Source organism: Cynocephalus volans, chromosome 6, assembly GCF_027409185.1.
Source record: "Cynocephalus volans isolate mCynVol1 chromosome 6, mCynVol1.pri, whole genome shotgun sequence".
In the NCBI taxonomy this organism is placed as follows: Eukaryota; Metazoa; Chordata; class Mammalia; order Dermoptera; family Cynocephalidae; genus Cynocephalus; species Cynocephalus volans.
Window position 1 is genome coordinate 97,430,028 of NC_084465.1, and position 17,162 is coordinate 97,447,189.

A 17,162-nucleotide genomic window follows, 5' to 3' on the forward strand; every position below is an offset into this window, starting at 1 on the left:
ACAAACTAAACCCAAAATTAATAGACAGAAAGAAATAAGAAAAATCAGAGCAGAAATAAATGAGAGGCTAAAAAAAAATACAAAAGAGCAACAAAACCAAAAGTTGGGTTTTTTTGAAAAGATAAAGTTTACCATTACATAGAATAACTAAGAAAAAAAGACAGAAGACCCAAATAAATAAAATCAGAAATGAAAAAGGAGACATTACAACTGGTGCCACAAAAATATAAAAGATTATTAGAGACTATCACAAACAACTGTCATTAACAAATTGGAAAACCTAGATGAAACGGATAAATTCCTGGACACATATAACCTACCAAGACTGAACCAAGAACAAATAGAAATCATGAACAAACTAATAATGAGTAACAAGATTGAATCAGTAATAAAGTCTCCCCACAAAGAAAAGCCCAGGACCAGATGGCTTCACTGCTGAATTCTACCAGACTTTTAAAGAACTAGCACCAATTCTTCTCAAACTATTCCAGAAAGTTGAAGAGGAGGGAATTCTTCCAAACATACCAAAATCAAACAAGGACACAACAAAAAAGAAAGCTACAGACCAATATCCCTGATTAATATCAGTGTGAAAATTCTCAACAAAATACTAGCAAATCAAATTCAACAGCATATCAAAAAGATTATGCTCCATGATCAAGTGGGATTTATCCATGGATGCAAGGACATATCAACATATGCAAACCAATAAATGTGATACATCACAGCAACAGAATGAACAATAATCATATGATCATCTCAATAGATGCAGAAAAGCATTCAATAAAATTTAACATCACTTCATGATAAAAACTCTCAACAAATTAAATATAAAGTTAGAACATAGCTTTATAACACCAATGTAACAAATTTAGATCCCCATACCAGCCAGCTGCCAAAACAAAAACAAAAATACAAGCAATCTGTGATGCCAGATGACATGATCTTATGTAGAGAAAAACTAAAGACTCCACCAGAAAACTCTTAGAACTGATAAATGAATTCAGTAAAGTTGCAGGATACAAAATCAACATAGAAAAATCAGTAGCATTTTTATACACCAACAACAAATTAGGTGAAAAAGAAAGCAAGAAAGCAGTTCCGTTTACAATAGCTACCAGTAAAATAAAATACCTAGGAATAAACCCAGGAGGTGAAAGATCTCTACAATGAAAACTACAAAATACTGATGAAAGAAATTAAAGGGGAACACAAAAAAATGGAAAAACATCTCATGTTCATGGATTGGAAGAATTAGTATTGTCAAAATGACCACACTACCCAAAGCAATCTATAGATTCAATTCAATCCCTATCAAAATACCAATGACATTCTTCACAGAAATAGAAAAAACTATCTTAAAATTCATATATAACCACCAAAGACTCCAAATGGCCAAAGCAATCCTGAGCAAAAAGAACAAAGCTGGAGGCATCACACCATCTGACTTCAAAATATATTCTAAAGCTATAGCAATAAAAACAGCATGGTACTGGCATAAAAACAGACACATGAGCCAATGAAACAGAATAGAGAACCCAGAAATAAATCCATGTATCTATGTCCAACTGATTTTCAACAAAGACACCAAGAACACACACTGGGAAAAGGATAGCCTCTTCAATAAATGGTGCTGAGGAAACTGGATATTCATACACAGAAGAATGAAACTAAACCCCTGTCTCTTGCCATATACAACAATAAACTCAAAATGGATTAAAGACTTAAATGTATGACCTAAAACTACAAAACTACTAGAAGAAAATATAGGGAAAATGCTTCAAGACATTGCTCTGGGCAAAGATTTTATGGAGAAGACCTCAAAAGCACAGACAACAATAGCAAAAATAAACAAATGGGTCTATATCAAACTAAAAAGCTTCTGAACTGCAAAGGAAACAATCAACAGAGTGAAGAGGCAACCTGCAGAATGGGAAAAAATATGTGCAAACTATTTATCTGACAAGAGATTAATATGCAGAATATACAAGGAACTCAAACAACTCCACAGCCAAAAAAAAAAAAAAAAAAATCTGATTTGAAAGTGGGCAAATGACCTGAATAGACATTTCTCAAAAGAAGACTTACAAATGGCCAACAAGTATGTAAAATATGCTCAACATCACTAATCAGGGAAATGCAAATTGAAACCTCAATGAGATATCTCACCCCAGCTAGAATGGCTGTTATCAAAAAGATCAAAAAACCAAAAACCAACCAAACAAAGAAAAACCCAAATGCTGCCGAGGAAACAGAGAAAAGGGAACTCTTGTACACCATTGGTGGGAATGTGAATTAGTATGTCCACTATGGAAAACTGCATGGAGTTTCCTCAAAAAAACTGAAAATAAAACTACTGTATGATCTAGCAATCTCACTACTGGGTATTTATCCAAAGGAAAGGAAATCAAATACAGGTGAGATATCCACACCACAATGTTTACTGCAGCGCTATTCACAATAGCCAAGATATGGAATCAACCTAAGTGTCCATCAACAAATGGATAATGAAAATGTGGTATATGTGCACAATGGGATACTACTCAGCCTTAAAAATAATGAAATTCTGTCATTCGTGGCAACATGGATGAACCTGGAAGACATTATGTTAAAGCAAAATAAGTCAGGTACAGAAAGATAAATACCACATTTTCTTACTATATGTGGCAGCTTTAAGAGTTGACCTCATAGAAGTAGATAGTAAAATTGTGGTTACTAGAGTCTGAGAAGGGAGGGGCAAAGGGGGATAGTGAGAGACAGGTTAACAAATGCAAACTTATAGCTAGATAGGAAGAATAAGTTCTAATGTTCTGTAGTAGTGCTAGGCAACTCTCATTAACAATAATTTATTGTATATTTTCAGATGGCTAGATGAGAGGAGTTCAAATGTTCTCAGCACAAAGAAATAATAAACGTTTGCAGTGATGGATATGCTAATTACCCTGATTTGATCATTGCACATTATGTACATGTATGAAAATATCACTCTGAGCCCCATTAATACGTACAATTATTATGTGTCAATTTTAAAAAGATTATGTGTATACTAAATTAAATTTTATTCACCCAGAAAATTTTTTTCCCAAAAATGTTGTTTTTTAGTTTTACCAAATTAAAACCCTACCAACAGTGGCATTTTCCCTATGGCCTCGTCAACTTAAAATTTTTGCCAGTCTCATAGGCAAAAAAAATTGTACCATGTTTCCATTTGGTTTGTTTTGGCTACTCTTCCAGATGCTTTCCAATCTGTGCCTTCTCCTTCTGCCATTAAACATCAATCAAATCATAAGTTCACAGAATTTTAACGAAGCAAATTTTGAATATAATTTAAAAGTTAGTTAGACATAATATGAGGGAATATGATTGCACATGAGCCAGGGGCCACCTAAGTATTGCCTGCCAACTTCTATCTGTGACCATGTTAATTCTGTATCTCTCTTTTTTTTTTTTTTTTATTGTAGTTCAGTCTTCTCTGCCAGCAGTTCTATGCCATGCTACTGAAAAAGATGATATATTCTTGGCGCAACTGGTTGTTGATGTTACCGATACAGATCCTGGTGCCTCTGGTGATCACTATATTAAGCCTAACATTTTTCAACTATAAAGCAAGCAGCATGGAAAGTGTCCCATTGAAGCTGACTCTGAAAACATATGGTCGCACTATTGTTCCATTCTTCATTTCTAACAGTTCTAGGCTGGATCCTCACCTTTCAGATCGCTTTGCAAGTATGCTCGTGGCTGAGGGACAGATTCCTCTGGAGGTCCCAGGTAAGTAACAGGTGCATGAAAAAGGGGCATGAAGCAAACTGATTGTTCTTTGTAGTGAAGCTGTGTCCTTCTGGGCTACGTGGTGCTCTCTGAAGTGAGATTGAATAGCCAGAAGTCTCAGAAAAACATCTTTCAAACCCCAAAGGACAAGAAAGTAAGGGTTCCTAGAAATGAGACCAAGTGTGTGTCTTTCTAGGAGTTAAAGCATGCCCAAGAATGAAGCTGATATACTATTCAGATATTCAAATACTACAGATATTTTTGAATGTATTGAGAGGAGATTTACACTTCGATTAAGCGAGTTTGTGGATGAATTGATGATAGATATAAAGAAAACTAAGCAGGGCCAGCCTGTGGCTCACTCGGGAGAGTGTGGTGCTGATAACACCAAGGCCACAGGTTCGGATCCTATATAGGGATGGCTGGTTCGCTCACTGGCTGAGTGTGGTGCTGACAACACCAAGACAAGGGTTAAGATCCCCTTACCGGTCATCTTTTTTTTTAAAAAAAAAAAAAAAAGAAAACTAAGCAAACAAGAAAAGGGACAACATGATTAACTTCAGGGGGAAAAGTTGTACAAAAAAGAAATACATCATAAAATACTACCTAGTTCAGCTGTGAATAATTTTTACTTAGTCATAATAATGCCAAAATTGACTACTGATTTAACCAAAATTATGTTTTAACTTCAGCAGGAGGAAGGGGGGGAAAGTCTTCAGGGGTTTGGGGATGATTGTAGGAAAACAAAATCCTTGCTTTCATAATAAGACGTCAACAGATAAATGTGCCATTTAGCAATATGGAGAAACACTAGCTAAAAGATTTGAAAGGGCTTGCTTCTGGTGAGCAGGCACTGGGGATGGTGAGGGATAGGGCAGAGCACCGCTATTTCTTGTTATAACTCTTGTTTAAATATTTGATTTTTAAAATTATATTCATGTATTATTTTGATTAAATAAAAATTTAAGAGAATTACTTTTTTAAATAAAGAGATCAAATGCAGAACGTGATTTAACAAAAGTGGTTGGTATGGTGATGCCCCACCTCCCTGAGCCCTGGTTTCTTCATATGCCAAATGGGGAGAATAATAAACCTGACCTCATGGTGTGGGTGGGAGGGTTCCATGAGGGAGTACCTACTGAGTGCTTTGCACTGTTGGTGCCTGGTGGTACTGTCATTATCATTGTCATTGTGATTGAAGGTCCCTTGCAGCACTAAAGAGTCCAGAATTCCAGGTGGGTCCCATATTTGACACTGTGTGCTGGTGATACAGTGATGAACAGTTTTGCTACCAGCCCTTAAGGAGCTTCTAGTCCAGAGGCCTTATGAATAAGTGGTAGATAGTTACTTTACAAAGTGACAATTACTGTGACCAGAGTGCCGTGGGATCACCTAGACATGTCTCAGCCTTGCAGGGTGAGGGTAGGCTCCAGCCTGAGATATGAGTAGGAAATGGCAAATAGAAGGGAAGGTAGCCAAAGAACATTCCAAACAGCAGGAAGATCTTAGGCAACTGCGAGCCCTTAGGTTTGGCCGGAACTTAACGACACGAGGCTGAGAATTTAGATAGTAAATAGTCTCTGCAGCCATGTACAGGAACTCAGCTTTATCATGAGGGCAGTGGAGGGTCACTGCAAGTTGATTGGTGGGTAGTACAACCAGATGTGTCCTTTCATACAGACTGGAGGTACCAGACAGAAGGCAGGAACTTCATTAGGGGCCACATAGTCCAAGCAAAGATGGTAGGGCCTGGACCTGGTCAAGCCAGTGGGAAGGAGAGAAGAAGTAAACAGAGTTGAAAGAGATTTAAAATATGAATAGACAAGCCTTGGAGATGGACTGGAATTCAGGGCAGGTGTGGCAGGAGGAGACCTGCTTTTGGACATGGGTAGGGGTTGGTGATGAGAAACCCTGGAGGAGCAGCAGATTGGGGGTGGCCAGTGGAGAGTCCTCCCCACCCCACTGGGCCTGGGGTGATGCCCTCTCAATAATTATTACTGCCTGGTGGACATTTTGCTTCCTTCTAGGTTCTATAGACGAATTCCTTTTGAAAAAGGCAAATGAGGACCCTGAGAACTTTGATAGGCTCTACCTAGTGGCAGCTTCCTTTGAAGACGTGGGGAACCACACAATAGTGACAGCACTGTTCAACAACGAGGCGTACCATTCCCCTGCCCTGGCTCTAGCTCTGGTGGACAATTTTCTCTTCAAATTGCTTTCTGGTGCCAGGGCTTCCATGACTGTGACCAACCACCCTCAGCCTCAGTCAGCCATGGAGATGTTGGAGAATATCTTGTACCAGTATGTGTGACTTCTCTCCAGGTTAAAGCTCACACTTCTGTAGGGCTTCTCGCTTTACCTCCTATTTCTTTCTTTCTTTCCTTCTTTAAGTTACAAATCGAATATTTTGGAAGACAGTTGCTGTTAGCAGTTCTACTTAAACTGCTCCCTCTCTCCTCATGTCCTGTCTTACAGGGGCCCTAAAGGACATTACCTTGTTATCAACTTGCTTTTTGGAATAGCTTTCCTGTCTAGCTCTTTTTCCATGTTGACAGTCAGAGAGAGACGCATTAAGGCCAAGCATGTCCAGTTTGTCAGTGGAGTTTATGTGGCTACTTACTGGCTCTCTGCTCTGCTGTGGGACCTCATCTCCTTCCTCATCCCCACTCTGCTGTTGGTGGTGAGTGCTGGACAGTGCTGGGATCCTTTCCCTGCAGAACACGAGGCACCTGCCCTGGGGACCCCTGCGCAGAGCCAGAATTAGCTGGGATGTCTAGGCTGGCAGCTCAGCCCCTGACTGGGAACCCAGGGTGTGAATGCTCCTTCATCACTGACCCTTGATAAAAAGTGACTCATTTCCCAGCATTGTTAGGAACAAAGGAACCTGGTATAGGGTCTCTTTGTCACATCCACAAAACTACTGCCTCAAGCTAGTAAGAGGCAGTGCTTTGGGGGCATGTGTTTATCATCCAAGAATAGCTCACCAGGAAGTATCTGACTGTAGTTGAATTGAATGGTTTGAGGGTTCCCAGGGTTATTTTATGCAGAATGGCTTACTTCCTGCTTTGATCTGCCTGTGTATCTTGTAGACATCTCTGAACTCCCGATCCCACTGCACCGTGCTTACTGATTTCCAGGACAGCTCCCTGACAGCAGAGCCTAGAGCTTGCTCATCTCTGCAAGGGAGGATGAGGGAAAGAAGGCAGGTGCCTGTGGAGTATTGTTAACACCTTATGTTTAAAACTGAGGTTATCAGATTGTTTCTGGGGTGCTTAAGATTGACTCTCAGTGACTTTTTCAAATTCTCCCCCTCCCCTTCTTTCCTAAGGTGGTGTTTTTATACTATAAGGAAGAAGCTTTTACACACGAAGAAAACATGTGGGCGGTTGTCTTGATGTTAATGCTGTACGGTTCGGCCATTGTCCCCTTCATCTATCTGGTCAGCTTCTTCTTTGACAATGCTGGTAACGCTTGTGTTAAGCTTGTCGTAATGCTCACCTTCTTGAGCATTGGTCCTATCATTCTCGTCTCAGTCACCGGTGAACAAGGTGAGGACCGTCACATCAACATAACACATAAAGCTTTAATTTCCCCTCCAGCAGCTGCAGAAGTTGTATCTGTAAAATCGTGTGTCCACCAAAGACACGTGAGAGAGAGTATTCACAGCTGCTGTGGTCTGAGTACTGTGTTTATCCAGAAGAATGTTGTATTCATTCAATGGATCACTGCTCAGCACTAAAATGGATGAACAGCGGTGTGGGCGAGTCCATCAAAGATAGGAAATCCTGGTGACAGAATCAGTAAAGTGGGTGCCTCAGAGTTAGGGGAGGGGGGCTTACCGAAAGAGACTCTAGGGAACTTTCTGGAGTAATGGAAATATTCCTTATTTTGATTGGGGGATGGTTACATGGGTTTATATATTTTTCAAAATTCATCAGATTGTCCACTTACGATCCATACATTTCACTGAAAAATATTATTCCTCAGTAAAAAAGGTAATAGATAAGTAAGGCAAGGTTGGGGCAAGGCTGCTTGGTGAGCATGAAACTGCAGTAGAAGAAGCTAAGAATAAGCCATGCCTCTCACACCACACACCTTAAAACAGCATCTTCGTGTTTATGGTGCCATCGCTCTCTGGGTCAGGGTCGGATAGCCATGCTGATATTTTATCTCTGTAACACTCTTTTTCATTTGCATTCATGCTGAACACCTCCTTCAAATTGACTTCTCGGTTATTGGTTTTTTGGTTTTTAATTAAGAATGAGTTAACAGCTTCCCTCTGCTTTTAACTTCGGAGCCATTCTGTCTCCTAAGGGACTCTTACCGATAGTTTTATTAGAGGCAGGACCTTGTCCTCCTCATCTGTCTATAAGATGATGCTCAGACAACCCCAAAGCTGACCCACTAGACCCTGCTCCATCTGGCCCCAGCTCCTTTGTAAACCTTATCTTTCTCTGCCCTCAACTTTACCACCTCTGCAGATGTAGCCCATGCTGCTGCCATGCTCTCACTGGTTTTCCCAAAAACACCATGCTCTTTCTCTCTCTTTTTTTAAAAATTGAAACACAATTGATTATACATATTTGTGGGGTACAGAGTTGAATATCAATACCTTTGTACAATGTGTGGTGATAAAATCAGGATAGTTAGCATATTCATCATTACAAAATGTAAATCATTCCTTGTGTCCACTAATCAATTTTTCGCTAGTCCCCTCCCCCTTCCCCACCTCTGGTAACCATAATTCTGTTCTCTCCTTCTGTAAGTTCAATGCATTATTCTGATTGTTTTCTCTTCTTTCTTTCTTTTTTATTTATTAGCTCCCACTTATGAGTGAAGAAATGCGATATTTCTCTTTCTGTGCCTGGCTTATTTCACTTAACATAATTTTCTCCAAGCTTATCCACGTTGCTGCCAATGGCAGAATTTCATTCTTTTTTATGGCTGAGTAGTATTCCATTGTGTAAATATACCACATTTTCCTTATCCAGTCGCCCATCAATGGATATTTAGGTTGGTTTTCTATCTTGTCTATTGTAAATAGAGCTGCGATAAACATGGGAGTGCAGGTATCCCTTCAACATGATGATTTCCATTCCTTTGGGTATATACCCAGCAGTGGGATTGCTGGATCATATGGCAGTTCTATCTGTAGCGGTTTGAAGAACCTCCATACTGTTCTCCATAATGGCTGTACTAATTTACAGTCCCACCAACAGTGTAGGAAAGTTCTGCTTTCTCCACATCCTTGTCAGCATTTGTTATTCTCTTTTTCATAATAGCCAGTCTAACTGGGGTGACATCTCCATGTGGTTTTAATTTGCATTTTCCTGATGATCGTGCTCTGATTATTCTGCATGAACATTTGGAATAGAAGTAAAGTGACAGAGGGGCTAGCTGGTTGGCTCAGTTGGTAGAGCACAGTGTTATAGCACCAAGGTCAAGGGTTTGGATCCCCATACAGGCCAGCCACCAAAAAAACAAACAACAACAACAACAACAACAACAAAAAAACCAGTAAAGTGACAGATTCAAGGAGTATAGCAAAAGCAAAATACTTATGGGTTGGAGGCTGAATGACTCCAGAGGAAGAAGGAAAACCAGGAGTCAGGGAGTACTAGGTTTCTACTCTGGAGCCCTGGGAGTGTGATGGTATTGTGATAGATACAGGATAAAGAGGCACAGTGGGTTAGGAGATATGAGAGAGGATGTGCCCTTTTCTCCCTGCTAATAGAGTTAATATTTTCTTTTCCCTTTACAGAGCTAGGCTTCACAACGATCTCAGAGTCACTGGATCATACATTCCTAATACTTCCAGGCCACTGCCTGGGGATGGCTTTCTCCAACTTATATTACAACTTCGAATTACAGAAGTTTTGCAATACCAAGAACCTGAACTTGACTCAGTGCAATGAAGTTTGTGAGTATTGTAAATGGAATTTGTTGATTACATTTTTTTGAGATATAATTCACATAAAATTCACCCTCCTTTAAATTTTATAAGTCAGTGGGTTTTGATATATTCATAAGGTTGTGCAATCATTACCACTATCTAATTCCAGAACATTTCATCACCCCAAAAAGAAACCCTATACCCATTAACAGTCACTCCCCATCCCCCTCTTCCCCCAGCCCCTGGCAATCACTAATTTATTTCCTGTCTCTATGGATTCGCCTGTTCTGGATATTTCACATAAATGGAATCATACAATGTGTGGCCTTATGTGTTTGACTTTTTTTACTTAGAATAATGTTTCCAAGGTTCATCCATTATTGTAGCATGTATCAATGTTCATTCATTTTTATAGCTGAATTATTATTAATTTATTATTATTTATTATCATTCCATTGTATGACTATACCACAGTTTGTTTATCCTTTCATCTGTTGATGGACATGTGGGTTGTTTCTATTTTTTGGATATTATAAATAACGCTATTATGAACATTTGGATACAAGTTTTTTTGTAAACATATTTTCAATTCTCTTGGGCATATACCTAGACATAGACTTTCTGGGTTGTATGGTAACTCTATGTTTAGCTTTCTGAGAAACTTCCAAGCTAGTTTCCACAGTGGCTCTACCATTTTACATTTCCACCAGCAATGTGTAAATGTTCCAGTTTGTTCACATCCTCTCCAACATTATAAAAAACTATTTATTTTTTTAAATTGTGGTAAAATACACATAACAAAATTTACCATTTTAATCATTTTTAAGTGTACAGTTCAGTGGCAATAAGTACGTCACATTGTTGTACAACCATCACCACCATCTGTCTCCAGAACTTTCTTCATCTTACAAAACTGAAACTCTGAGAAGCATTAAACAGCAACTTGCTACTCCCTCCTCCCGCAGCCCCTTGTACCCACTGTTCTGCTTTCTGTCTCTGAATTTAAGTACCTCATACGAAACGTTTTAATTTTTTTCTCATTTCCTTTTGTGTATATTCTATAGCTAATTTTCTTTGTGGTTTCCATGGATATTACATTTAATATCCTGAAGTTATAATACTCTAATTTGAATTATACCAGCTTAACTTCAATAATATACAAAAACTATTTTCCTATAGAGCCCTGTCCCCACCCTCTTTCAGTTACTGATGTCACAAAATTACATCTTTATGGATTGTATGTCCAAAAATAGACTAACATTTCTATGCATTAGTCTCTTAAATCATGTAGAAAATAAAAAATGGGATTATAAAGTGTAATGGGATTGAATTATGTCCCCCAAAACTCACTGAAGCTTTTGTTTCCCCCAAGTTTTACGTATGAGAAACTTGGCACCCACTGTGACTGTTAAGAGGGTGGGAATCCTATGATGGTAACTGAAAGGTGGAGCCTTGAAGAGGTGATTGGGTTGTAAAACCGTGTTGTAGTGAGTGGATTAAAAATGGTGGTCAGGGGCGTGGTTCTGAGGGCTTGAAAAGAAGAGAGAGGAGAGTCTGTCTCTCTCTTTGCTCTCTCTGCTCCACCATTTCGCAATGTGATACCTTGCCATCACTGCATCACCACTGAGGCTCTCATCAGATCTGTTCCCTGGACTTTGGACTTCTTAGCCTCAGAAACTGTAAGCTATAAATTTCATTTTCTTTATAAATTACCCAGTTCTGTGTATTTTTTTATAAGCAACAGAAACAAACTAAAACATAAAGTTACAATAATACTAGCTTTTCTAATTTACAACATATTTACCTTTTCTAGAGATCTTTATTTCTTCATATGGCGTCATATGACTCCCTTTAGCACAGCAGGTCTAGTGGCAATTTTATGCCCCTTCTTCAACACTTCTTAATTTCCTTTAAACATTTTTATTATAGGTATTCTAGTGGGTTTAAATTAATATCTCATTGTGGCTTTGACTTTTGTTTCCCTAATGATCAGTGATGTTAAGCATCTTTTCATGTGCTTTATTTTTATTGGCCATTTGTAGATCTTCTAGGGAGAGTTGTCTAGTCAAATCTTTTCTCCATTTTTAATTGGGTTATTTGCCTTTTTATTGTTAAATTGTAAAAGTTCTTTATACAGTTGGATACTAGACCCTTGTCAGATGTATAATTTTTGACTATTCCTCCCATTTTGTAGGTTGTCTCTTCACCTTCTTGATAGTGTCCTTTGATGCACAAAAACTTTTAACTATGATGAAGTCCAATTTATCTATTTTTTTCTTTTGTTGCTTGTACTTTTGATTTAAGAAATCATTATCTTATCCAAGATATGTAAGATTTACACCTATTTTTCTTCTAAGAGTTTTACCTGTTATATTTAGGTCTGTGATTCAGTTTGAGTTTATTTTTTATATGATGTCAGGTAGGGGTCCAAATTCATTCTTTTGCATGTATATTCAATTGTCCCAGCATCATTCACTGAAAAGACAAAAGATTTCTGTTTGGAAGGTTTTTAAATACAAATTCAATGTCTTTAATAGTTCAGCTTATCTATTTCTTCTCAGATAAACTTTGGTAGTTTGTGGCTTTCAAAGAATTGGTCAGTTTCAGCTAAGTTGTCTTATTTATGTGTATAAAATTGTTCATAATATTCCCTTGTACTTATTTTAATGTCTATGGCATCTGCAGTGATATACTCATTTCATTCCTGATATTGGCTGTATTTTCTTCCCTTTTTGTCAGTCTTGTTAGAGAGATTTTATTGTTCTTTTCAAAGAACCACCTTTTAGCTTTATTGATTTTTCTCTATTGCTTTTATTTTAATTTCAATTTCTGTTCTTTATGTTTTCCTTCTTTCTGCTTGCTTCAGGTTTATTTTGCTGTTCTTTTTTGTAGTGTCTTAAGCTGGAAGCATAGATTATTGACTTGAGAACTTTCTTTTCTAATACAAGCATTTAATGGTATACACGTCCCTCAAAGCACTGCTTTAGCCTGTTTCCCACAATTTTCATATGTCATCTTTTCATTTCAATTAATAAGATGTTCATAAGATGGGCTTTTTAAAATTAATATTTTTTGATTGACAAATCATAATTTTATACATTTATGGGGTACAATGTGATGTTTTGATATATGTATATAATATGGAATGATTAAATCAATCTAATTAACATATCCATCACCTCACTTACCTATCATTTTTTATGCTGAGATATGTGAAATTTACTCTTAGTTGTTTTGAAATATAAAGTACATTATTATTGACTGTAGTCACCCTGCTGTGCAATAGAGCTCAAAACTTTCTCCTCTCTGTCTGAAACTTTGTACCCTTTGACCAGCAACTCCCCATTTCCTCCCTCCCCACCCTCTCAGACTCTGGTAACCATCCTTCTACTCTCTACTTCTATGAGTTCAACTTTTTTGGATTCCACATATATGTGAGATCACGTGGTATTTATCTTTCTGTGCCTCGCTTATTTCACTTAGCATAATGTCCTCCAGATTCATCCATAGTATTTTTGCCTTTCACAATTAGATATATGCATCAGGTTTCATTTTTTTCCCACATGGATATGTATGAACTACGACAAGCTGATTCTAAAATGTATACAGAAATACAAAGATCCAAGAAACCCAAGTTACTCTTCAAGAAGATGGACAAGCAGGGAGTACAAACTCCATCAGATATCAAGACTTATTATAATGCTACAGTAATAAAGACAATGTGGTATGGGCATAAGGATATATAAATGGACCATTGAGATGAGATAGTTTATGAACAGATCTGCAGAAGGCAGAGAAGCATACACATTGTGATTCCATTTTTCTAAGATACACATATATGTTTATATATTTTTAGTAAAAAAGCTTGGAAAGATACACACCCAACTATTAACAGTAATTAGTTATCATAGGGCAGTGGGGTTGGGATATGGAGTGATTTTTTATTTTGTACTTTCTAAATTGTTTGAATTTCTTATGCAGTTTGTATATTTTTGCAGTTTAAAAAAATGTATTTCATATATTTAAGCTCATTTGGAAGGACAAATTCACAAAAATAGCCAATAGCATATAGAAATTTCATTAATGTTAAAAATGGCATTTTAAAATCAATAAGAAAAGAATGGACTCCTCAATAAATGGTGCTGGGAGAGTTGGCTGTCCATTTGGAAAAAATATTATGTGGCTTTATTATTTTATATGCAAAATATATTCCAGGTTAGTTAAATATTTAAACATCAAAAACAAACAACTTAAGAACTAGAAGAAAATATAGGAGAATAGTTTTATAACTTCGTGGTATGGAAGACCCTCCAGAGCTTGCCATGAAACCCGGAAACCACTAAGTGATGTAAAATATATATATATATATATATTCATCCTATAAATCAGTGAGAAAACATAAACAACCTATTACTAGAAAATGGGTAGAAGATATAAATGGACTATTCATAGAAGGAAAACCATCCAGTGTCCAATAATCATATGAAAATACACTTAATTTTACCTAAAGATTTAGAGATGGATAATATTGAGTGTTTTCGACAGTATGGGAGATAGACATTTTTCATAGGATGTTAATAAGATTAAACTTTTTGGAGGACAATTTGGCGCTATTTATTAAATTTTTAAAGTGTGTGTCCTTTGATGCAGTAATCTCCACAGAAAAGAAATTAGAAATTTATCTTGCAGAAGTAATTTCACCCAAGATGGAAAATTTATATATATGTGTGAATGTTTATTTTAGTATTGCTTTATAAAAGTAAAAATATAGAAATAACCTAATTGTACACCAAAAAGAAACTGGTTAACAAATTAAGGTACATACATACAATATAAAATGATGCAGGCATCGGCATCAAAAAGAATTATTTTTGGCCTTTTGGCCAGAACTGTCATCTTCCAGTAATTTGCCAAAATGACGAACATGGAGGGAAAGAGGAGAGGCACCTGAAATATGTTTTCTAGGCCTTATATAAAACATGGAGTTGTTCCTTTGGCCACATACATGCGAATCTACAAGAAAGCTGATATTGTAGACATCAAGAGAATGGGAACTGTTCAAACAAGAATGCCCCACAAATGTGACCATGGTAAAACTGGAAGAGTCTACAATGTTACCCAGCATGCTGTTGGCATTGTTGTAAACAAACAAGTTAAGAGCAAGATTCTTGCCAAGAGAATTAATGTGCATATTGAGCATATTAAGCACTCTAAGAGCTGAGACAGCTTCCTGAAATATGTGAAGGAAAATGATCAGAAAAAGAAGGAAGCAAAAGAGAAAGGAACCTGTGTTCAACTGAAGCGCCAGTCTGCTCCACCCAGAGAAGCACACCTTTGTCAGAACCAATGGCAAGGAGCCTGAGCTGATGGAACCTATTCCCTATGAATTCATGGCATAATGGGTGTAAAAAATATAAAATAAAAGACCAAGACCACTGTACTGAAAAAAAAAAAAACACAATTATTTTTGATCTGTATGTCTTGATGTGGTCAGTGTCCATTATATATTAAATGAAACAAATTAATTGGAGAAGATAATGCATAGTATCATTTCATTTTTATTTTAAAAGGTAATATCTAGAAAACATAGAAGGATTTTACACAAAATTGTAGTAATAGTTTTGGGAAGTAAAGTACCTTTACTTTCTACTTCATATATATCTCTTTTTTCCAGTCAATGCATATTTATTGCATAATTTTAAAATGAATTTAAAAGAAAAAATTTTAAGGCAGATCAGATTAAAAAGAGAATAGAGACTGCTGAGTGTTTTTTACATGAGTGGTCAGCTGAAATTGCAGGGTGATTAGTAATTGATAGAAGATCGAAACGTATGAATATTTTGTATTCCAAATAACTGTTATCCGGACTGGGGTCTTTTATTTATCTTTCTAATTGACAAAGAAAAATCATATATATCTATCATATACAACATGAGAGAAGTCTTTTACTTCATTGCATTATCTTTACAGAACATTGGTTATAGCAAGCAAAAGAAAATATTACTCATGTTACTATTTGCTCAGATGTGGTAGCAGCATTGACAACAATAATGCTTCTTTTAACTGATATTTGTTGTAATAGGAATTTACCTACTGTATGTAAAGGTGAGGAATAGCTTTGAAAATCACCCGAAGTTTGATAAAAATCTGTTTATCCCATTTTAGCAGAAGGATATGTGATCCAAAAGGACATCTATGCCTGGGAGTCTCTAGGGATGGGGAAGTACCTAACAGTTCTGGCGATCTTGGGACCTGTGTACATCATCCTGCTTTTCCTTGTTGAAAGCAATATATTCTGGAAACTAAAAACCAGGTTTTCTGACCTTGGCAGCAAGGAAAGTTTGGTGAGTGGGTCGGACTATAAGCCTAAAGACAAGTCAGGGGCCTGGCTCCATAGCTTCCTTCCTGTGGTCTGCAATTGCCTTGATTCTCAGAATCAGAGGGAGCCTGGAGACCACCTGAGCCAACCTCAGAGCAGAGAGGTGGCAGCCCATGCCCAGGGACCTCCAGAGAGGGAGGAAGAGTTGGGGCTTAGCCCCTGTAACCCTGGTCAGTATGCTGGTCCCCTGTGGTACTTTTAGGGCTTGCTCATCAGCCAAGTAGAAACAAGATCCTAGGTTTTCTAAAACCTTCTGGAATGCCTCTTCCCCACAGCCATCCATGATCCAGGCGGGAAAAATGTCTGTTCTGTCAGCTCTTGGTCTGAATGTCCTCCAGAGGTCAAGGCCCCCCACAGAAACTCTGTATAAAATGGGATTTTGTTATTTCTTAACATCCCCAGGCATTAAGTCTTTTAGTTTTCCTCAGAAGTTGATACCACGTGAGGTTTCCATGTCTACCATGGTTATGTCAATATGAATTCAGCCTTGAACTCCTGTTGTTGCTCCTGAGATAGGGGTGGGTGTGTGTGTGTGTGAGAACCAGGTCAGTGGGGGCACCTTCTAGGCCTTCCCAGGGAGCGTCCAGTCCTTGTGGTTCTCCTCAACTTCTACCTCCCACCCTTACAAAAACAGTTGCATTTTCCTTCTTTGTCTTGGGTGTGTAGGCAGTGTTGCGCGATGTAGCACTAGAACCTGAAGACAAAGACGTGCAAGAGGAGGCGAACGTTATCGAGGCTTATTTGGAAAAGCTGTGTGAGCAAAATCCACTAGTTGTTAAAGAAATATCAAAGGTAAAGTCAGACATGGCTCTGAAAATCAAGACCACATTCTTGTGAGCCCTTTGCATAAGGAATAGATATGTTAGAGGGCTCCTGGCCCTGCCTGCAGGCTTGGAGTATTGGCAAATCACTCAGAGCCAGGTTTCCTGTTTGTGAATGAATCACATCGGAGCTGTTTGGGTAACCAGAGGCAGAATTTAGAAACTCAGACCTCCATTTTCTTTTCTGTGGTCCCTCCCCTGGAAGACAGCAGGGCCTGGGAAGGGAGGGGCACCAGAGCCATGAACCCAAGGAGCAAGGAAGTTTAGAAGGTTGGACATGACGGGGTGAACCTCCACTGGA

The 17,162-nt window shown here is 37.9% G+C and overlaps 1 protein-coding gene and 1 pseudogene across 1 annotated transcript in view; both read left to right on the forward strand.

Moving 5' to 3' along the window:
- The window catches only part of LOC134380979 (ATP-binding cassette sub-family A member 17-like), a 92,350-nt gene that overhangs the window by 63,175 nt on the left and 12,013 nt on the right, over nucleotides 1-17,162 (forward strand). Inside the window, 7 exon segments of the mRNA XM_063101079.1 lie at nucleotides 3,467-3,768; nucleotides 5,796-6,069; nucleotides 6,244-6,448; nucleotides 7,097-7,316; nucleotides 9,530-9,688; nucleotides 15,833-16,005; nucleotides 16,707-16,832. Of these exon segments, the coding sequence (XP_062957149.1) occupies nucleotides 3,467-3,768; nucleotides 5,796-6,069; nucleotides 6,244-6,448; nucleotides 7,097-7,316; nucleotides 9,530-9,688; nucleotides 15,833-16,005; nucleotides 16,707-16,832 (1,459 nt within the window).
- On the forward strand, nucleotides 14,574-15,060 carry LOC134380644 (large ribosomal subunit protein eL21-like; annotated as a pseudogene).